The sequence below is a fragment of the Acanthamoeba castellanii genome, assembly GCF_000313135.1.
Source record: "Acanthamoeba castellanii str. Neff unplaced genomic scaffold scf7180000084672, whole genome shotgun sequence".
NCBI lineage: Eukaryota > Discosea > Longamoebia > Acanthamoebidae > Acanthamoeba > Acanthamoeba castellanii.
In genome coordinates this window covers 23,569-44,147 of record NW_004457724.1, presented here as the reverse complement: position 1 = coordinate 44,147, position 20,579 = coordinate 23,569, and the positions used below count along the sequence as shown (strand labels likewise).

Here is a 20,579-nt window from a genome sequence, read left to right as displayed (position 1 = left end):
TGATCCCCAATTGTTCAATCCGTTGCTTCATTGCACTTGGAGCTTTCTGCTACACAAATCTTAGTCTCATCGCGGAACACGCTACACTTTCAGGATCAAGAGAGACAGATGGAGGAGGAGATACAGCGACGAGATGTCGAGAAGCGCGGGTCGGGAGTGAGCGTGGAGACCTCGAGCAGCTACGTGAAGGGCTCCACGCCGGGCCAGCTCACTCGGGTGGCCGACCTCTCCGCACACTGGCTCGACCCCACCCTCCAGCTGCCGCCCTTCCTGCCCCAGGACAACCTCTCCCTCACCGGTACCTTCCAACGCGTGTGCGTGTGAGTGTGCGTGTGCGGTGGTGCATGCGCGCGTGTGCGACGTGACGTGTCAAACTGACTCAGATTGGGTCATTGCATCGGCAGAGGAGCGACTGGCCGGATCGCAGGCGGTGCTTGAGGTGCTCGACGCCGACCTGTCGCGCCTTCTGCGCCAGAAGTACCACGTGTTCTGGAGCCACATCATCTTCGACCCGCGCCTGCTGCGCCTCATCGACTCCTTCCTCCGCTACGCGCGCCGCGCGTTCGACGGCAACGGCGGCGACGACAGCTCGAGCCCGGCCCTCGATCCCCAGTCCACCTACTTCTCCGTGTTCGTCAAGGTCTTCAAGGGTAACATACTTCTTCCTGCCACAGAGTTGCATACTTGAAATTCTCACACACGAGTGGTGCTTCTCTGTGTCGTGTGTGTCGTGCCGTGTCGTGTGTGTCGTGTGCCGTGTGTGCCTGGGTTTAGTGTTGCTCCGCATGTCGACCAACCGGGAGTCGGCGACGGACTTCATGGACGCGCGGTACTTTGCCGATCTGGTCTACGACAAGTGGATCTTTGACGTACCCAAGATTTTCGACATCTGCACCCTCTACGGCTCCTACAACGCCAAGGTACCTTTCTCATTCTTTCTTTCTCTGTTTTCATTTTCATTTCCTAATTTTCGTTTTCGTTCGGCTTTGCAGGAGGTGAACCGATTGGTGTCGTCGCTGCTCAATCTTCAGCCCAAGTACAAGGATGATCTCAAGCAGGCCGTGCCCATCATCTCCCGCGTCGTGCAGGCACGTACCTCTTCTATTACGCTTCCATTGAAGGCGTCGCCATCTCCGTCTTCCTCTGGTCATCTCCAATCAATTTCGTCGGTCTTGCCTCTCACATTCCATGCATTCTTTCCCCCCAATCAGGAAGTGGAGAGGCGGCTGCAGCAGTTGATCAAGGAGGCCGGCCCGCAGGGAAGGACCTTCGACGACGAAGACCAGGTGGACCAGCTGTGCGACGTCGAGTACTACCTGCAGGACATCCTCGCCACCCTCTACGCCTTCCTGCGCATCCACCCCGAGTCGGCCGCCCTCTTCAAGGAGGGCCTCGACGTCGCGCTCCTCGCTCAGCTCTACGACCAGGTCCTGCCCCACCTGTTCCGCATCACCGTCCCGCCCGGCCAGCAAGGTTCGTTCTTTCTTTCGTTCTTTCGTTCTTTCATCATCGCTATTGTTAAGAAGGCGGCGCGCAAGACTGACATGCGGTGTGAATGCAGCGCGGCGGCAAGCTTACCTCCAGCGGGCGAAGAGCTACCTCGTTGCCGTGGGCTACACCCTTCTGCAGCAGTACTACGTGGAGCCGCTTCTCCATGGAACAGGTGATGTGCCCTCCTCTCTCTCTCTCTTTCCGATCTTCCCTTCTCTCTTTGTCGTCTTTTTCGTTCTTTTCTCATCTAATGCGAATATTGACTTTAATGTTGTGTTCACAGGAAGCAATGGCCAGGCCGACAGGAAGGGCAAGCAGCGAGATGACGGCAAGGGTGCGTACTTCTTTCTACTTTAATTATTTGTTTATTATTATCATTATTATGAACGATCTGTTGATTCCCTAATTGCGTGGAAGCAGGCAAGGGCAAAGACAACCATGGTTTGGCCGACCAGTTGCTGAACCTGCTGCAAGCGCTTACCGGCACTGAGGGTGAGACCACCTTCATCCGCGATATCGGCTTCAACTTCCCGCTTCTCGAGACGCTCGAGAGCGTTCGATCGAAACTGTACCTGTCCCCCCTCTCCTTTTCCTCGGCTCCAGCCCACGTCTCTCCCTCTCTCCCTCTCTCTGACACACGCACGACACACACACACACACACACACACACACACACACGACACACACGCACACACGCACACACGCACACAGGGACGCTACTCGCTTTGACTGGGTGGTGGCCATCATCCAGTCCCTCTGCGGCCTCTCCGTGGCGACGCCGGCCGCGGCGAGCGCGCAGCCCTCCTCCGCAGCCTCGGCCGCCTTCGAAGTGGTGCGCTCTCCACACACACAACACGACACGAGTCCCATAACTCATCCCGCGCACTGGTGCGATCGTGCATGAACAGGACGCGAGCCGAGCATCGCTGATCACGCAGGTGCGTGACCTGTTCCCTGAGCTGGGCGAGGGCTTCATCGCGGCGTGCCTCCACTATTTCGAGGACAGCGCCGAGGCGGTGATAGATGCGCTCCTCACCAACGCGCTCCCGGCCGCCCTCACGTCGCTCAAGCGCAACATGCCCCTCCCGGCCAAGCCCGTCGTCGCGGCCGCCACGGCCGCCAGGCCCGCTCAGGCCCAGGCTGCAGCAGCGCAGCCTGCTCAGCCGGCCCAGCCCGAGCGAAGGAACATCTTCGACGACGAAGACTTGAGCAACGTCCGCGTTCTGCACGGCAAGAAGTACGCAGGCGCACCGCACACGCCCGACACACACACACACACACACACACACACACACGCACACACACAGCACACAGTATTGCGTGTGATGCGTCGGCCTGACTTGATCGGTGCGTGTGACGTCCAGGAAACAAGTGGGCGCGCTCAAGCTGATGGCGCAAAAGAGCGAGGTGAAGCAGCTGCGGCGCACGTACGAGCAGTACGAGTACGAAGACGAATACGACGACTCCTACGACACCTTCCAGGCCGTCGGTGACGCCGATGGCGAGGGTCTGGACCCGATTCAGCCGAACCCCAACCGCCCGACCCTGCGACAGCGCGACGCGGACGACGCCAACGACAACGACGAGTCCTCCGCGGCCAAGGCCGCCGGCGAGGGCAACAACGAAAACGGAGACGACAACGAAGACGATGACGATGACGGCTCCACCCAGCAGCGACGTCGGCCTGGGCTCGCCCCGGGCCGAGCGCCTGTAGCCGGACGTGGACGCGGTAGCGTCGGACGAGGGAAACAGCCGCCAGCTGCAGCTCCATCATCATCGGCTTCGCGAGGCGGCGGAGCTGGTCGAGGCGCCGGCGCCGGTGGTGGACGCGGCAGAGGGCGAGGCGGACGAGGACGGGGCGGACCGGCGGGCGACGACATGAGCGACCGACAGAAGCTGCTGAAGGATCGTCACAAGAGCCGCCTGGCCAACCACGACAGGAAGCAGCGTGCGCTCAAGAAGAAAGGCACCACCCTGCCCCCGCCCATGTAATTGGCAGCACAGCAACGCAAGTCACGACCTTTCAAGTTATTCAATTCTTAAAGGCTCGCCAACGACGTGACCCAGCAGCACTCTTTCGATTGTGTAGTCGATCACGTAGGCCAAAGACGAAGATGCCCCACGCTGCTCGCAAGCTTCGCGGTTCATCCCTGTATCGTGGCGAGTCGCACTCGCGCGTGTTGAGTGTTGGGTGGTTGGTAAAAAGTGTGGGCGACGGCGTCAGCGGTGCAGATGATGTTTTGGTGGGAATCGAACCCACGAATCCAGGGGTGTTACCCCTGGGACAATACCACTTTGTTACAGAACGACGAAGTAGCCACTCGACTAAGGCGCTCACACCAACGACCCCAGGCAACCAGTCATCCAGTTCTCACGCTGGCCGTTTAGTTAAGAACAGGAGATGGGGCAGAGCTTTGTCTTTCTTTTGAGAGGGGGTGGACCAATTTAAGAACTTCACGGAGATGTGCAAATGTGAAGCTGATCACTGCTCCCTGGACCGCCTCAACAGCACAGCTGCAAGGAAACTTGGTGCCAGGGCGCCCACAAGAAATAAGTCTAATCTTGAGTTGTGAGGCACATGGCCTCACTACCAGAGATTAAGCTGATAAGAACAGATACTACACTTGATCTTAGCCACGAAGGCCGAGAAGATGCCTTTCCTCCATTGACACTACTCTACTTATACTCCTCAACAGGGAGGAGAACGTGGGAAGTGAAAGGTTTGAGATTTGTCCAGTCCTTCAGCCAACAAAAAAGGTAAAATATCCCAAAAGGAAACAGCTGTCAGCTGTCAGTTGGCAGTGTAACTTGATAGTGTCTGGTGGAGCGGGCAGAGGTGAGCATGGCATGACGCAAGGGTCTATAAAGGCTGGGTACGGGTTGAGCAATGAACATCATCAACGAACAAGCAGTCCAGCCAAAAACCATCATGACCGCCACCGCCCTAAGAACCTGCACTCACCCTCAGCTGCAGGACCCACTCCATGGCGATATCACCGTAATTGTGCATAGCTCCGACGAATCCACAACCACCACCAACATCAACAACACCAATACCACCACCACCTACTACGTGCACCGCCTACTGCTGTCCCTGTGGTCGCCCGTGTTCCGCACTATGCTCACCAACGGCATGCGGGAGTCGACCCACAGCGTGGTCCACCTGCGCGAGCACCCCCTGCACGCCCCGCACTTCGGCCTCGTCCTGGCACGCCTCTACCCCAACGCACCGCCCATGGCCCCCGCCACCGTCCACTCGGTCCTCTACTTCGTGGACAAGTACGACCTGCCCGCCGCGCTCAGGCTCGAGTGCGAGGCCGTGCTCCTCAGGCAGCCGCGGTCGTGGGCGCTGCTGGTCACGGCCCAGACCTACGGCCTCGCCAGCCTGCTGGCCCGGCATGCGGAGTGGGCCAGCGCCAATCTGGACTCCGTGCCCGATGCACCACCATCGGCGGTCGAGGGGGCGCTGCTGCTGGGCGAGATCGAGGTGGAGACGTGGGTCAAGATCATGCGGCACACGATGGCGCGGCTGACCAACACCAAGCAGCTGCTGCGGAAGATGCTGCTGGCCAGCAACTGCAACATGTGCGGCGGGGCACAAGGGTCGGCAGCGGTAGCGGTGTGTGGCAGGAGCTTGTACTGCTCGCACCACGTGCAGTTCATGTGTCTCCTGGCCTCGCTGACCGACACCTCGCCGTAGCTAACTCCTACATACAAGCAACTATTGTGCCATGTTGTAACATACTGGTGTCCAGATATGGTAAGATGACTATTCAAAAAAATAAAAGCAAGAGATTTCATTGGTACACTTCACGGTTGTGGCTCGAGCGCGTCGTAGAGGTCGGCCAACAGGGCGTGTCTGCGCTCGAAATTCTTGGCCGGCTTCGAGAGCTGCGCGCCGCGGCAGCGTTTCATCGAAACGCGAAGTTAGTTACCTTTTTGGTTGGCTGGCGCGAGCGACGGAAGAGCAGCGCAACTTACCCGGAAGTGCTTGGCGCGGGGGAAGACCTCGGCCCAGCGCTGGCCCACGAGCAGGCTCACCTCGCGGGCCAGCGGACAGCGCCCGCCGAGCGGCAGGACGTACTCGATGGCGGCCAGCATGCAGCTCACCAGCTCCACGCCTTGCACGTGTCGCATCTTCGCCACCAGAACGGGCATCATCAGCTCCGCCAGCTCCATCGTTCGCTCTGCTCCCACATTCATTCGTCAGTCCACCGCACACACGACCCGAGACACACACCATCGCACACACCGCACACATGACACATACGGACCTTTGGGGTCACGAAGGCCGCCGGCTCGGGCCAGTTGCATGACGAGGTGGAGGGGCGAGTGGTCGGGGCCGTCGTGGCGCTGGAGTCGGGCGACGCACGAGGCGAAGATAATGTCCTCTTCGCCGTCGTACGGGGCGTCGTCGAGCAGCCCCTGGAGGGTGGCAAAGGCCTTGCGTTGCACGAATGGTGCACCTTGATCGGTGCCGGCGGCGGCGAGGTCCACCAGGAGGTTGGAGGCCGTCAGCCGCTGGCCGGGCGAGCTCCACCTCCACATCCACCGCATCGCCTCGCACGCTCCGTAACGCACCAAGGGCTTCGCACACACGACCGCACACACACGACCGCACGCACCAAAGTGGGTGAGCTCAAATGCAAACAGCTGTTGATCGGGGTCGGCTTACCTCGGGGTCTTGGAGGCAGGCGATGACGTAGGGCGTGTAGGCCAGGGCCTGCTTGATGTGCTCTGCCTGGTGCTCCATGTCGTCGTCGTCGTCGTCGTCATCGTCGTCGTCTCCCTCTTCACCCGCATCATCGTGCGGAGGAGCAACATCGTGCCGGCGCTCGCCGTTGTCGTCGTCATCGTCGTCTTCGCCATCATCGTTTCTATGGTCGTGAAGGTTGTCGCCTTGCTCTTCTTCCTCATCTTCCGTCAGCGGGTCGACTGGAGGCTGCTGGCCATCAGGCCGCCCCTTGTGTCTTGACCTGACGACAGCGCTCAGCGCGACAAGGCCGCTCGCCCTGGATCGACCCCGGGCGGATTTAACCGAGCTTGAGCTTCATTTCGGCCGAACGTTCGTTCGCGACATTGTTGGGCTGGAGCGGGGGGGGGGGCGCGCACCGATGCCACTTGTCCGTTCCGTCGGCCTGCAGCCAGTCGTGGATGGCCACCAGCAGCTTGGTCGCGTTGCGCTCCAAGACGCACATCTGCGACACCAGGCCCAACGCGCGTTCCCTATACTTGGCGAAACCTGATCATGCAACATGCAACACACAACACGACACACAGCCAACGACATGACAGGTTAGTGAGTTGGGTCGGACGGGCTTGTCGAGTGGGCGGAAGGGGAGAGGAGTGCCAGCGGTCGTGGCCGCGAAGAGTTCGCGGAGGTCATGCGGTAAGTGGGCCGCGTCGGCGCTGGTCGAGAAGCCCGGCCTGTTGTTGGCCAGGAAACAGAGCAATTGGGCCGTCAGGCTGCCCTCCCGACGCACCTGCGGGAGCAGGCCCGGGTGGACGATCTCGATGGCTCTGTGTGTGGTGTATGTGTGTGCGGTGCGCGTGTGCGATGTGTTCGTGTGTGCGTGCGGTGGAATCAAATGAGACCAGCGACACGTGGAGCGTGTGGAATGTTAGACCGCTGGGTACCTGGCCACTTGCTCCCGGTCTAGACTCACGCCGCCAGCGAAGACCATCCAGCTAAGCAGAGCTGTCGCCGCACGTGCCACCTTGCCATTCGAATTCTGTGCCGACAGCCACAGTAAACGCCGCAACGAATTAATGCCACGCACACACGACACACGCATGACACGACACACACGACAGACCACACCTGCATTTCGGTGAATGGGGGTTCCAGCAGGACCCGGCTCATGTCGGAGCCGGACTGCCTGGTAAGGGACTTGAGGAGGCGCGCCTTGACGGTTGGGTCCTCTTCCTGGCGAAGCCGGCTCATTCTGAGCTGTCGTTGCACCGCATTAGACACCATTCGAGCCGTGTGTCAAACACACACACACACACACACGCACACCGCACACCGCACACCGCACACCGCACACCGCACACCGCACACCGCACACCGCACACGCACGACCGAGCACACACACACAACACAACACACAACACACACGTGACGCAAACCTGGCAGATCTCGACTCGCAGGTCGTCGTGGCAGTAGCGGAAGTCCAAGGACGAGTAGGCCCACCGGCGGATGTAGTGGTCGGGGTGGATGACTGTGTTGACCATCAGATGGGTCCAGGTCTGGTGCGACACGAAGCCGTGCGGTGTGTGTCGTATGTGCGGTGTGTGCGGTGTGCGTGGGTGCGTGGGTGTTAGTGCCGCGTCAGATATGACCGCGGCAAGAAAAGCCCGAGAGCGGACGCACCCGCTGGCCAAAGATTTGGCCAAACCGGTAGTACATGGCGTCCCTGATGAGCTCGAGGCCGGCTGCGCATCCGGAACGGAAAACGCAGATCATATGAGTCTCATGGATCACCGTCACCATTCCCATAAGGCTCCAGCTTACCTGCCACGATCGCGACGCTCTTGTTGTCCGCAACGAAGCGTATAAAGGGCTCGTCATCGATCGGCTCTGTCACGCGACACGCACGACACACACACACACACACACACCACACACACACACACACACACACACACACACGGCACACACAAAACGCAGCACACGACACACGACACATGTCGAGTGAGAATCATGAGGAGCTGCACATGGACGCGGGCTCGCACCGAGGCGACGGCTGAAGAAGTCGCGATAACGGTGCTCGGCCAGGCGCTCATAGACACGGCCGATGGCCGAGAGCAGGCCGACCGCCGCCAGCTCGGCACCATCGTCACCACCACTCGCGGCTGCTGCGGCTTGCCACACTCTGGTCCACATCCGAGCGAGCAGCTCGGGGATCGCGAGCCGGCACTCGCGCAGCCGCTTGACCGCGACGGACGCCACCGCCTGGTTCAGCCGCGCGAATGCCTCCCTCTTGTCGGCGTCGCTCACGCCACCATCGTCAATGGCGGCTTCACCACCACAACCGGGCTTCTTGTCATCCAGGAATGCGAGGCACGCGTGGGGACCCTCGTCGACAAAGAGCCATTCGAACACGCGCACGAGGGCCACCTCGTCCGTCTTGGGTCGCGACGAGCCGTCGAACGAGGCCGCTCCGCGCTCGATTGACCCCGCGACAGCCTCAACGATGTCGCGGTGCGTCGCTACCCAGCGGACAATCGAGCGCCGCTCCTGGGTTTGTTTTAATATTTAAATATGTAACATCTAAACACAGAATATAGAAGAAATAAAAAATCTAAAAAGATGAATGGGGCAAGGGGTACCCCGACGGGCGGTGGCAGTGTGGCGAACTGGCGGGTGGCGGCGACGATGCTCTGCGCCAGGCGCAGCGGGTCGCGGGGCGCCGCCGGCAGAACGCCACGCCGACCCGTAGCGTTTTTGGGAGTGAGCAGGCGCGCAGTCGCACTCTGCTCCTCGCGGGTCCTCCTCTGCTCCGCGAGCTTCTCCGACTCCTGCTGGTAGAACCGGGGAGCTGCCAGCGGCGGGCCGAAACTGGCACGCTCCCCGCTGCGGTCCTTCTCCTGCTGCTCCATGCTCTCTCGCTACGACCACACGTTGTTTGTGGCGCAGAATAAGGCGTGTAATAAAAGGCCGAAAAGTGATTTTAGGTTCAATTGAAAGAATGGAAAGAATACAGGCAGTTTTGTTCCAAGAAAATTTTGGGCCGACCATAAAAGCGGGAAAACCGGTTGGGCGTTGTTTTTACTTTTGTCGGGTGACCGTTACGAACAACAGCAGTTGGCGTTCTTGGCGGGAGTACCAGTAGTTGCAAAGGCCGTTGCGAGAACCGTTGAAGGCCGAGCGAAGAGGCGGGAAGCAGAAGAAGGCGGGAAGGGAAGGGGCCACTCGCGATAGACAGACCGACACACGTTCATAACCACACCAACCCCTTCGAACCGAACGCGCCTCAGCTGAACATCAACGAAACGTTCGCGGTGGTAATCGGGACTTTAATAATACACTACACATACAACACATCAGACCATGTACGTCATAAAGCGAGATGGCAACCCCGAGCGGGTACGTGATCAATCCCATACTCTGCTCTTCTTGCCTTAGTTCCTTCAATTAATCGAATGGGGCGCTTCCACTACAGGTTTCATTTGATAAGATCACACGAAGGCTTCAGGTCTTGTGCCAGCTGGAGCCGGCTCTTGCCAGCGACGTCGATCCGGTCCTGGTGACCCAGAAGGTCGTTCAGGGCGTCTACAACGGCGTACACACGGCCCAGCTGGACCACCTCGCCGCCGAGACCGCCGCCTACATGGGCTCGCTCAACCCCGGCTACAACGTCCTCGCGGCCCGCATCGCCATCTCGAATCTTCAGAAGGATACTTCGGAATCTCTCCTCGAGACGGCCCGCACACTTCACACCTACGTCAACAGTAAGACCGGCCTCAATTCGGCTCTCATCGCTGACGATGTCTTCGAGGTGATCGCCAACAACACCGAAGCCCTCGAGGCCGCGATCAAGTACGAGCGCGACTTCAACTACACCTACTTTGGCTTCAAGACCCTCGAGCGCTCGTACCTCTTCAGGGTCGACGGCAAGATCGTAGAGCGACCCCAGCACATGCTCATGCGCGTGGCCGTCGGCCTGCACAAGGACAACATCCCCGCCGTGATCGAGACCTACGACCTCTTGTCACAGCAGCTCTTCACCCACGCCACCCCGACGCTCTTCAACGCCGGCACCCCGCGCCCGCAGCTGTCGTCGTGCTTCCTCCTCACCATGAAGGAGGACTCGATCGAGGGCATCTACGACACCCTCAAGCAGTGTGCCCTCATCTCCAAGTCGGCCGGCGGCATCGGCCTCGCCGCGCACCGCATCCGCGCCTCCAACTCGTACATCCGCGGCACCAACGGCACCTCCAACGGTCTCATCCCCATGCTCCGCGTCTACAACGACACTGCCCGCTACGTCGACCAAGGTATCACTTCTTCTCGAACTCCTTGACACTGGTCCGGTGTCCATCGCTCTTGGTGCAGTGGGTCTCACGCTGTGACCACCACACTTTTGCTTTGCGCAGGAGGTGGTAAGCGCAAGGGTGCTTTCGCCATCTACCTCGAGCCCTGGCACGCGGACATCTTTGACTTCCTCGACCTGAAGAAGAACCACGGCAAGGAGGAGAACCGCGCCCGCGATCTCTTCTACGGCCTGTGGATTCCCGACCTCTTCATGAAGCGCGTGGAGACGGGCGGCGACTGGTCGCTCTTTTGCCCCAACGAGGCCCCCGGCCTGTTTGACTCGTGGGGCAAGGAGTTCGAGGAGAAGTACGAGCGCTACGAGCAGGAGGGCCGCGCGCGCCGCGTGGTCAAGGCCCAGGAACTGTGGTTCGCTATCCTTGAGTCGCAGATCGAGACCGGCACGCCCTACATGCTGTACAAGGACGCCTGCAACGGCAAGTCCAACCAGCAGCACCTCGGCACCATCCAGTCGTCGAACCTGTGCACGGAGGTCGTCCAGTACACGTCGCCCGACGAGGTGGCCGTGTGCAACCTGGCCTCGCTCGCGCTGCCCAAGTTCATCACCAACGGCGAGTTCGACCACAAGAAGCTGCACGACGTCGTGAAGGTGGTCACCAAGAACCTCAACAAGGTGATCGACATCAACTACTACCCCGTGCCCGAGGCCCGCAACTCGAACATGCGCCACAGGCCCATCGGCATCGGAGTGCAGGGCCTGGCCGACGTCTTCATGATCATGCGCCACCCGTGGGAGAGCGACGAGGCCCGCGAGCTCAACCGCGCCATCTTCGAGACCATCTACTACGCCGCCCTGGTCGCCTCGAACGAGCTCGCGCAGGTTGAGGGCACCTACCAGACCTACGAGGGCTCGCCCGCGTCCAAGGGCAAGCTCCAGCCCGACCTCTGGGGCGTCGTGCCGTCGGACAGGTGGGACTGGGCCACGCTCCGCGCCAACATCGCCCAGCACGGTCTGCGCAACTCGCTCCTCGTGGCGCCCATGCCCACGGCCTCGACCTCGCAGATCCTGGGCAACAACGAGTGCTTTGAGCCCTACACGACCAACATCTACACCCGCCGCATCCTCGCCGGCGACTTCACCGTCGTCAACGAGCACCTTCTGCGCGAGCTGCAGCAGCGCGGCCTCTGGTCGCCTGCGCTCAAGAACAAGCTCGTCTCGCACAACGGCTCGGTACAGCGCATCGAGGAGATCCCCGACGACATCAAGAAGCTGTACAAGACCGTGTGGGAGCTCCCGCAGCGCGTCATCATCGACATGGCCGCCGATCGCTCGGCCTACATCGACCAGAGCCAGTCGCTCAACGTCTACATGGGCGAGCCCTCGTTCGCTAAGCTCACCTCGATGCACTTCTACGCCTGGCGCAAGGGCCTCAAGACCGGCATGTACTACCTTCGCACCCGGCCCGCCGCCAACGCGATCCAGTTCACCGTCGATCAGGAGGCGGCCGCCACCGTGCCCGCGCCCAACAAGGCTGCCGCGCCGTCGCCCGTCAAGCAGTCGCCGCTGCGGTCGCCCGCCAAGCAGTCGTCGTCGGTCGATGTGGAGGTGATGATGCGGAAGCCTCTGGCGATGCCCCAGTCGCCCGCGCAGGTCACTGCTGAGTACGACGGCGAGGTCTGCTACCCCGGCTGCGAGAGCTGCAGCGGTTAGAAGCCTTGCCTCTTCATCTTCGTCTTACTCTTTTCATCTTCTTCTACACCGCGCTCTTGTCGAGTAGCGGCTCTCTTCTCTCACCAGCATGTAAAGTGGCTCACAACAAGTTGACAATGAAACAACTATTTTTTGAAACTCTGCGCCCTTCCTCTCCAGACCACGTTGTTACTGGCTCTTCTTGGTGTGCTCACGTTGCTTCTTGTTGTAGGCCTCGCGCAACTCTCTAAACTTCTTGACGGCGGTGGCGTCATCGTCTTGCTCTCCGCTGATGGCCAGCTCGGCGTCGTTCCAGTCGAAGCTGGGAATGTCGGCCTCGAAGCCGAGTACGCTGAGGATGGCGCCCAGCAGCGCCTTGTCCACGGGGTGGACGTGCAGCGTTGGCCAGTTCCTCTGCAACCACGCCCACTCGCCTGGTCGTGGCCAACTGCCCTGATAGGCCTGGTTCGCAGCGAACAGGTCGGCCACCATCTCCACCAGGGCCGCGTCGTTCATTCGTCCAACCTCTCCACTTCTGTGCCAATAAGAGCGTTGCACGTCATACAACCCGCACGCGACAGTCAGTCTGAAGGCGAAGAGGGAAGGTGCCGCACTTGGTCTCAAAGAACTCGGGGTGATGGTCGTTGTGGGCGGTGTGGTGTGCGAAGGCGAGGTCGAAGTCGGGGTCTTGGTCGCGCCTCTTGCCAGCGTTGGTGCCGTAGTAGTGGCAGGCGTAGGGAAAGATCTCGGCGGGGTGGAACTTGGAGAGGTCGTGCACGAGCATGCGACGCCACGAGAGGCGAAAGCTCGGAGGCAGGTGGGCATTCAAGTGGCACCCTGCGACGATGATGACGAGCTTGTGGAAGAGTATGGTGCACGCCACCCGCAGCCAGCTCCACACCAGCCACACTCGATCCATCATGTTTGTAGTTTCGTGTGCGGGCCGCTCCCACGACGTGGAGGACAACTTCAGCGAAACGAGCTTTCACTTGCTTTCACATGCATCTTCTTGATTGTTACAACTACGGCGAACGGTCCGAGGATGGGAGGGAGAGAGAATGTACACATCATAGAAAGAAGGTGCCTGCCGGCCTACTTGGTCTCCATTTTATGTTCGAGATCAATCAGCGTTTACACATCCTCCACGACCTGGGTGACGGTACCCTTGAAGTCCTTGCAGGGCACATAAGAGACGAGCGTGTACATCTTCTCGCTGGCCTCCTCATCCTCGTTCCTCTTGCGGGAGAGGCGCACGCGGACGCGGTAGGGGACGTTCCTGATACCCTGCGACCACACGAACTGGTTGAGCTTGACGTCGAGGCGGACATCGGAGGTGCCCATGGCCTTGCGGGCGAAGGCCTTGATCTCCTTCATGGCACGGGGAGCGCGCTTCTTGAACTGACTGTAACCGCAAACGCAATACACCAGATCAGAAGATGCTTCAATCAGGCAGCGGCATAATTGGGCATTTGACGATAATTCGGCTTCAAAAATCTAAGAAAGAGGGACGTACAGGCCATGCGTGCGCTTGTGCAGGTTGATGGTGTACTCCCGGGCGAGGACGGTGTTCTTGTTCACACCCTTATTCTCTTTCTTAGGCATGGCGATGGAGGGACGGCACGGAGGAGAGGCGATCCAGAAGAGAGGAAAAGCGAAAAAAGGCTGTTTCCGTGTTTTGCTGCCCTCTAAAATCCACCTTTGTCGCTCCCGGTTATTGTCCGACAATCATTCATACCACGAATTCCTTAAATTTAAATGATTTTAAAATTCATTTGGCGCCGTGCAGCAGATTAGATCGATTGTGCGCGTGTGCAAGGTGCCGCATCTCGTCTCCATTTTCCCCCGGGAGTTCGATATATCATTCACGAAGATGGAGCGACGATTCGTTGCGCCTCTTCTGGCGGCTGCCGCTTTTCTGCTCCTCCTGGCTTTCGCCTCCGCATCTTCCGATGACATCGCCGGTTGCGGCGGCTTTGTGCGTCTCTCCAAGGAGCTGCAAAGGTGCGCTCCTCACTTGCAATGGCCAGTGTCATTTGTCTTCTTTCTCTACCCTGCGATTAGCCTTCATTTTTACATCAAAATCTGCCGATTAATTTGAGATCTCAATGACCATGGCGCTGTAGTAAGTCCAAGCTGCCTTACGAGACAATTCACGTTGAATTGGTGAGTGCTGACGGCGAGCTGGTCAAGGAGCGAGCTGAGTGTGCGCCCAATGGCTACTACTTCCTTCCCATCTACGACAAGGGTTCCTTCAACATGCGAGTCCACGGCCCCGAGGGCTGGAATTTCGGTAATTTCCATCTCCACGCTCTTTTTCAATCTTTACTTAGTGTTTTTCACTCAATTCGGCACCCTGCTCTCCTGCAGAGCCGAGCTCTGTCCTGATTGACGAAGGCCGATGCGACTCGTCGCGCGATTACAACTTCATCGTCACTGGTTTCGTTCTTTCGGGCACCGTACGCCCCCCACGTCAAATCTCATGACACTTGTTCTATTTTTTCACCACGCCCATCTTGTCCGGCCACACCACCCGCAGGTCCGCAGTCTGGGCCAGTCCAGCGCGGAGGAGGGCCAGAAGGGACCCGCCGGCGTGGTGATCACGCTCAAGAACAAGGCCAACGCCAAGGTCGCCGACCAGACCACGACCACCGGTCAGGACGGCGCCTTCCACTTCAGCAACGTGTTCCCCGGCACCTACGAGATCGTCGCTTCGCACCCCTCGTGGACCTTCGTCAAGGTACGCGCCACCGACGCCACTGTGCACACCAAACACGATCATCATCACGCTACGCCGTTGCTCACGAAAACACAACTTTTCTTTGTTGTGCAGGATCGCACGGAGGTGAGCTTCGAGTGGGACAACGTGCGGGTGAAGGACGAGCTGCTGGTCGGCGGCTTCGAGGTCTCCGGCTCCGTCCAGTCCGTCGATGAAAACGCCGCCGTGCCCGGCGTCGACTTCATTCTCTACTCGGCGTCCGATCTCAAGGATCTGCCCCTCAGCTGCTCCACCGATGGCGTTTCTGGTACACTGCCCAAGCAGTGCTCCTAATATACTTCTTTCATATTCTGTTTATTTATTTATCAGAGAGGAATGCTAACCATCTAATCAATATTAGGTGCTCCCGAGGAGAAGGGCCTGAAGGCCGTGTGCGGTGCGCGCTCCGATGCGGCCGGCAAGTTCGTCATCAAGGGCGTCCCGTGCGGCCAGTACACCCTCGTGCCGCACTACCGCTCCTCCAACACCAACTACGACCTCCTTCCCTCGCGCGTCGACGTCACCGTCTCGCATGGTACATCATCATCACCACCACCACCACACTGCACACAACATACTCACATACATTTTACCCTCCCGGAATCGAAAAACAGCGAACGCCGAGGTGAGCGAGCCGTTCCGCGTGGCGGGCTTCTCCGTGGAGGGCCGCGTGGTTGACGTCGACGGCGCGGGCATCTCCGGTGCCACCGTGCTGTTCGACGGCGTCGAGAAGGCCACCACCGACGCTGACGGGTTCGTATTCCCCCATTGAACCCGCGCACCGCGCGCAGCGTGCGGCAAGCGCTGACAATAGTATTAATTGGTCGGTGCGCTACAAACACAGACACTACCGTGTCGAGAAGGTGCGCGTGGGCAGCTACGCCGTGGAGGTGGTCAAGGACCACGTCTTCTTCGACGCCCTGAAGAGCGTTCAGCTGTCGCCGTCCAAGGCGCAGGTCCCGCAGATCAAGGCCGCCTCCTACCACCTGTGCGGCCGCGTGAACCTCTCGTCGGGCCGCGCCGACGAGAAGCAGAAGCCCGGCCACCGCGACGTGCTCCTGGTCGATGCCGTCTCTGGTAGCGAGGTACTGGAATGTCTGGCATGTTTGGCTGATTCATGCGACAATTCCTCACATTTTCTGTGCCTGCCTGCCTGCGTGCGCAGGAGCGTCGCTCGACGGATCCCACCGGTGCGTTCTGCTTCGAGGTGGTGCCCGGCCGGTACCGCGTCACCCCCGTCATCTCGGCCGCCGAGGAGCGCGCCGGTCTTCTCTTCGTGCCCGCCAAGCGCGAGGTCACCCTCAACAAGAGCCCCGTTCTCGATGTCAACTTCGGCCAAGCGCTGGTAAGCTCATGAAGCCCGCGCGCGCGCGCACACACACACACAGTACCGACGGCTCACTTGCGCGTTTCCTCTCGATGCGACCGTGCAGGTGACAGTGCAGGGCGTGGTGCGCTGCCTGGAGGCCCCGTGCGATCCCTCCATTTCGATCACCCTCACCGGGACCGACATCGAGTCGCACATGACCGCCAGCCTGAGCCCCGGCGAGAAGCAGGAGGCCACCTACGCCATCCGCGACGTACTTCCCGGCCAGTACCACTCCCTTCAACCCTCCTGTGTCGTGCGTGTCGTGTGTCGTGCGTGTCATGACTTGTCTAAGTCTTGTGTAAATTGCGGTGATTGCAGGTACGAGGTGCAGATCAAGCACGAGTCGTGGTGCTGGAAGCAGACCACCCACAAGCTGGACGTCAAGGCCGAAGCCGAGACCGGCAAGTCCCACATCCAGGCGCCCGAGTTTGTCCACGAAGGGTACACACACCTTGGACTTCTTCCCCCCCCCGGATCTTAAGCCTACTCACCATTCTTCTGACTGGTTGGCGATGGTGCTGTACAGTTACCAGCTGAGCTCGGTCGTGTCGCACGACGTCAAGCTCGTTGCCTCGTTGGACTCGGCGCCCAAGGAGCGTCAGACCTTCGAGCTGACCAAGGGCACCAACCGCTTCTGCCTCAAGTACGCGTCCAGCCCTCGCGTCTGACTGGCGGCGCAAGAATTTGACTCACGCCAATTTCGTGTGTGTGTGTGTGTGGCAATGCGCAGCAAGCCCGGCGTGTACACGCTCACTCCGGTCTCGTGCTACAAGTTCGAGAGGGACACGTACAAGTACGACACGGCCAACCCGCGTCTGCTTGATCTGCAGGCCACCCACTACCTGCTCAACGCCTCCGTGCTCACCGCCGAGCCCGCCTCCAACATCACCATCCACGTCGCGTACGTTTTTATCAACTTGCTTGCATGGGCGACGACAGCGTCGGGCTGACTCTTCGTCGTGACCGTGTGTGTGTGTGTTGTGTTCAGGGTCGACCACTCGCAGAAGGCCGGTCGCAAGGACGCCGCGCACGAGGAGTACTACGTCAGCACTAGCGAGGAACAGCGCAGCGTCGAGGGTGGAAAGCACCACTACGGCTTTGCCCTCTGGGTCGCGCCCGGCGACAAGCTCACTCTCACGCCCAAGGCCTCCACCGGCTCCGACCTCCTGTTCTACCCTTCGTCCACCACCTTCACCCTGTACGCCCTGCCTCTTTTTATTTTTAATCTTTTAAAATATTCTTTAATGTATTTATTTATATTTATATTACTTATTTATATTTATATTGTCGCGTAGGAGCAAGCCCGAGTGCCCTTCGCCCCTCGCGCCGTTCCAGGCCCGCCCCGGCTCGTACGTCAAGGGTCGCGTCGAACCCGCGATCGCGAACGTCCGCATCAGCGTGTACACCACCGGGGAGGACGGCGAGAGGCGCCTCGTCTCCGAGTCCACCACCACGGCCAGCGGCAACTACTCCATCGGACCCCTGCCCGACAACACCCCCTACGAAATCGTACGCGCCCGAACCGTTTTCTCTTTCGTTCTTTACCCCCTCTTGAATGTATGGTATTTATTTATATTTATTCACAACGCATCGACCAACAGGAAGCCGCGCACGAGGGCTACTATTTCAAGCAGACCGAGACCGGCGTGTTCCGTACGCACACACGACGCGACGCGACGCGACACGACACGACGCGACACGACGCGACACCGCCATCTGACCCGTATTCGGTGGGTGCTGTGGCGTGTTGCAGAGACCCAGAAGCTGGGCACCGTGGCGGTGACGGTCAAGGACGAGGCCGGCAACGCGCTGCCGGGCGTGGTCATCTCGCTCTCCGGCGAGGGCTACCGCAGCAACAACCCCACCAACCAACAGGGCGTCTTCACCGTGTCCGCCCTCCACCCGGGCAGCTACTACCTGCGCCCGCTCCTCAAGGAATACGTCTTCACGCCTTCCGCCACGGTACCGTAGCCTGCTTCGAATTCCTACGCCAACCACACACCCTCCTTATCGCGTGTACTCATGTTTGGCGGCGGTCGTGTGTGTATGCTGTGCGTGTGTGCGTGCGTGCGCGTGTGTGTTGGCAGAGCGTGGAGGTGAAGGAGGGACTCGATGAGAAGGTGACCATCAGCGCCAAGCGCGTGGCCTACTCGTGCTTCGGCAAGGTGCGATCTCTCAACGGCGAGGCCGAGAAATTCGTGCCCGTCGAGGCTGTCTCCGCCACCGGCGAGGTCGAAGAGGTGCGCTTCAGCCCCGACATTATTTATTATTTATTTTACATTTACATTTACATTTACATTCCTTTCTCTTGCTAACTTGCCGGTGATCAGACCCAAACGGACGCCGAGGGCAACTTCCGCCTGCGTGGTCTCCAGCCGGGCAAGGAGTACCGTGTTCGCGTCAAGGCCACCGCTGACCAGCGCATCGAGCGTGCCGCGCCCTCCGATGGCTACCTCGTCACACTGGCTGCGGTACACATAAACCGCGCTTGCCTAGTCAGCACCCTGGGTCCACAACTAACCCTCATCGTCAACATTGTTGCGTTGCGTTGTGTTGTTGATCTGCGAACAGAACGAGGCCCTCACGGACGTGCAGAACCAGGACTTCCTGGTGTTCCGTCGTCTGCCCAAGACCGACCTGACCGGCGAGGTGATCGCCGAGCCGCACGTGCTCTCCACTCTCAAGGTCGAGGTGTTCGAGGACGGCAAGTCGGAGGTGGTGAAGAGCGTGGGCCTTGGCCCGTCGACCTTCTTCAACGCCGGGCCCCTGAACCGCGACGCCAAGTACCGCGTTCGCCTTTCGTCCAGCCTCTCGTCTCGCTCCTACTCGCACGCTCCCCAAGAGGTACGCGCTTGCCTCCACCAGAAAAAGAACGAAGACGGCGAAGAAGAACGAAGAACGAGGATGAAGCGTTGAATGCTAGTTTGGTTGTTGACGGCCGTGGGTGGTGGTGTTCAGGTGTCGGTGGATCTCGATTCGGCGACGCACCTGAAGCTCAACTTCACCGCGACCATGCACGATCCCCTGCGTCACGACCTCACGAGCACGCCCATCTTCTCCTTCATTTTGGCCGTCCTTCTCATTGCCCTCGTCTACTTCCACAAGCTCGTACGTTTCCTCTTTTCCTTATTTATTTAATTCCATTTTACTGGTTTTTACAATATTTATTTATATTTGTTATTTATGTCATACACTCACCACTGGCTCGCCTGGTTGTGAATGTAGGCCTTGGAGGTGGGCAAGGCGGCGCTGTCGGGTGACATCAACGCGGTGAGGGGTCTGCTGCGGCCCAAGGCCGAAGAGGAGGAGGACAGCGCGACCTCGTTCCTGTCCCCGCACCACCTTCATCCCGCCAAGGTCGGCCGAGCGGGCGCGCGAAAGAACGCGCCTCGTCCTGGCTACCGTCCCTCGCGCTCCTAATTCCTCTTCTTTCTCTTCCTTCCCACCTCCTTCAACCAACGTCCCATCCACGCCCAAAGCTCCAGCGTTACGATTTACGGGCTGTCGTTTGAAAACACAAACGAAACAAAAAAAATACAAAAGCTTTTTTCCAGCTCCCCAAGAAAATCCTTCATCTCCACCCTCCTTCACCATGATGGCCAGGATGGAACAGCAACTTGCTGACTACGCTAAGAGAATTGCCAAACTGGAACAAGAACTGCAAATGACTGTGTGGTACCTCACCAGAGCCCACAAGAGATTTCTCCTTGGTGCTGTGGCCATCAACTACATCAAAGTGGCTGTACAGTTAATTTTTGGTGCTTGTTGAAATTCCCTGTGTTCTGTATCTGACATTGATGGCACAGAGAAGGATGACAAACAGCAAGCCCACTGGGTCAAGTTTTTGGCCAAGTACCATTCCAATGGCTATGATGGCATTCTAGCCCAGCTCAAGGTGCACAGACACAAGGCACCACCTGGCAACAAGCCATTCAATAGCCATGGCAGCAACAATGAAGAAAGTGATGGTGGCCAGGTCACCCTCAACAATCTAACTGGGATCATACACTGAGCCTTTCCTTCCAATAACCAAGCTGAATTCTGCACCAAGGCCAAAGCCCTTGTTGGTCACCTTGATCTTCTCTGCAGTAAACTGCCATGGAAGGGACTTCTGCATGATATGTGCACCACTAGATCACAGTCTTGTTTCTTATCAACCTCAGAAAGAGCTGACTTGCCCTGTAGCTGTTGCCCAGCATTAGGATCAACCCAAGGAGGGCTGAGTTCACATCAGACCTCTTTGAGAGGGAGAGCCATTGCTGACACAAGCCACATTCCT

General features: G+C 59.2%; 7 protein-coding genes across 7 annotated transcripts; 4 read left to right on the top strand and 3 right to left on the bottom strand.

The window, feature by feature from the left end:
• Positions 1 to 108: 108 nt before the first annotated feature.
• Positions 109 to 3,483, top strand: ACA1_119210 (CUE domain containing protein; the record flags this gene model as incomplete). Its single annotated transcript, XM_004358020.1, has 11 exons — positions 109 to 298; positions 384 to 650; positions 775 to 920; positions 993 to 1,082; positions 1,212 to 1,473; positions 1,562 to 1,663; positions 1,775 to 1,825; positions 1,912 to 2,059; positions 2,203 to 2,323; positions 2,400 to 2,728; positions 2,856 to 3,483. The coding sequence occupies 11 exons, from the start codon at positions 109 to 111 to the stop codon at positions 3,481 to 3,483; spliced, it is 2,334 nt and encodes a 777-aa protein (XP_004358077.1).
• Positions 3,484 to 4,420: 937 nt separating this feature from the next.
• On the top strand, positions 4,421 to 5,191 carry ACA1_119200 (BTB/POZ domain containing protein; the record flags this gene model as incomplete). Its single annotated transcript, XM_004358019.1, has 1 exon — positions 4,421 to 5,191. One exon carries the CDS (start codon positions 4,421 to 4,423, stop codon positions 5,189 to 5,191), a length of 771 nt encoding a protein of 256 aa, XP_004358076.1.
• Positions 5,192 to 5,301: 110 nt separating this feature from the next.
• On the bottom strand, positions 5,302 to 9,093 carry ACA1_119190 (uncharacterized protein; the record flags this gene model as incomplete). The annotated part of the gene is made up of 13 exons (XM_004358018.1): positions 5,302 to 5,382; positions 5,473 to 5,678; positions 5,766 to 6,078; positions 6,167 to 6,467; positions 6,604 to 6,689; positions 6,807 to 6,974; positions 7,137 to 7,223; positions 7,313 to 7,441; positions 7,621 to 7,740; positions 7,865 to 7,926; positions 8,006 to 8,071; positions 8,227 to 8,731; positions 8,824 to 9,093. 13 exons carry the CDS (start codon positions 9,091 to 9,093, stop codon positions 5,302 to 5,304), a joined length of 2,394 nt encoding a protein of 797 aa, XP_004358075.1.
• Positions 9,094 to 9,544: 451 nt separating this feature from the next.
• ACA1_119180 (ribonucleosidediphosphate reductase, alpha subunit) lies at positions 9,545 to 12,197 on the top strand (the record flags this gene model as incomplete). Its single annotated transcript, XM_004358017.1, has 3 exons — positions 9,545 to 9,580; positions 9,657 to 10,491; positions 10,591 to 12,197. The coding sequence occupies 3 exons, from the start codon at positions 9,545 to 9,547 to the stop codon at positions 12,195 to 12,197; spliced, it is 2,478 nt and encodes an 825-aa protein (XP_004358074.1).
• Positions 12,198 to 12,365: 168 nt separating this feature from the next.
• Positions 12,366 to 13,098, bottom strand: ACA1_119170 (uncharacterized protein; the record flags this gene model as incomplete). The annotated part of the gene is made up of 2 exons (XM_004358016.1): positions 12,366 to 12,711; positions 12,791 to 13,098. 2 exons carry the CDS (start codon positions 13,096 to 13,098, stop codon positions 12,366 to 12,368), a joined length of 654 nt encoding a protein of 217 aa, XP_004358073.1.
• A 209-nt stretch (positions 13,099 to 13,307) lies between these two features.
• ACA1_119160 (ribosomal protein L31e, putative) lies at positions 13,308 to 13,778 on the bottom strand (the record flags this gene model as incomplete). The annotated part of the gene is made up of 2 exons (XM_004358015.1): positions 13,308 to 13,578; positions 13,690 to 13,778. 2 exons carry the CDS (start codon positions 13,776 to 13,778, stop codon positions 13,308 to 13,310), a joined length of 360 nt encoding a protein of 119 aa, XP_004358072.1.
• Positions 13,779 to 14,046: 268 nt separating this feature from the next.
• Positions 14,047 to 19,720, top strand: ACA1_119150 (Interferoninducible protein Gig2, putative; the record flags this gene model as incomplete). Its single annotated transcript, XM_004358014.1, has 22 exons — positions 14,047 to 14,177; positions 14,300 to 14,466; positions 14,544 to 14,632; positions 14,713 to 14,913; positions 15,007 to 15,199; positions 15,293 to 15,466; positions 15,546 to 15,684; positions 15,776 to 16,016; positions 16,097 to 16,276; positions 16,365 to 16,511; positions 16,632 to 16,741; positions 16,827 to 16,943; positions 17,031 to 17,201; positions 17,289 to 17,498; positions 17,596 to 17,809; positions 17,902 to 17,953; positions 18,054 to 18,262; positions 18,388 to 18,540; positions 18,631 to 18,771; positions 18,872 to 19,144; positions 19,259 to 19,408; positions 19,526 to 19,720. The coding sequence occupies 22 exons, from the start codon at positions 14,047 to 14,049 to the stop codon at positions 19,718 to 19,720; spliced, it is 3,657 nt and encodes a 1,218-aa protein (XP_004358071.1).
• Between the last annotated feature and the right edge of the window lie 859 nt (positions 19,721 to 20,579).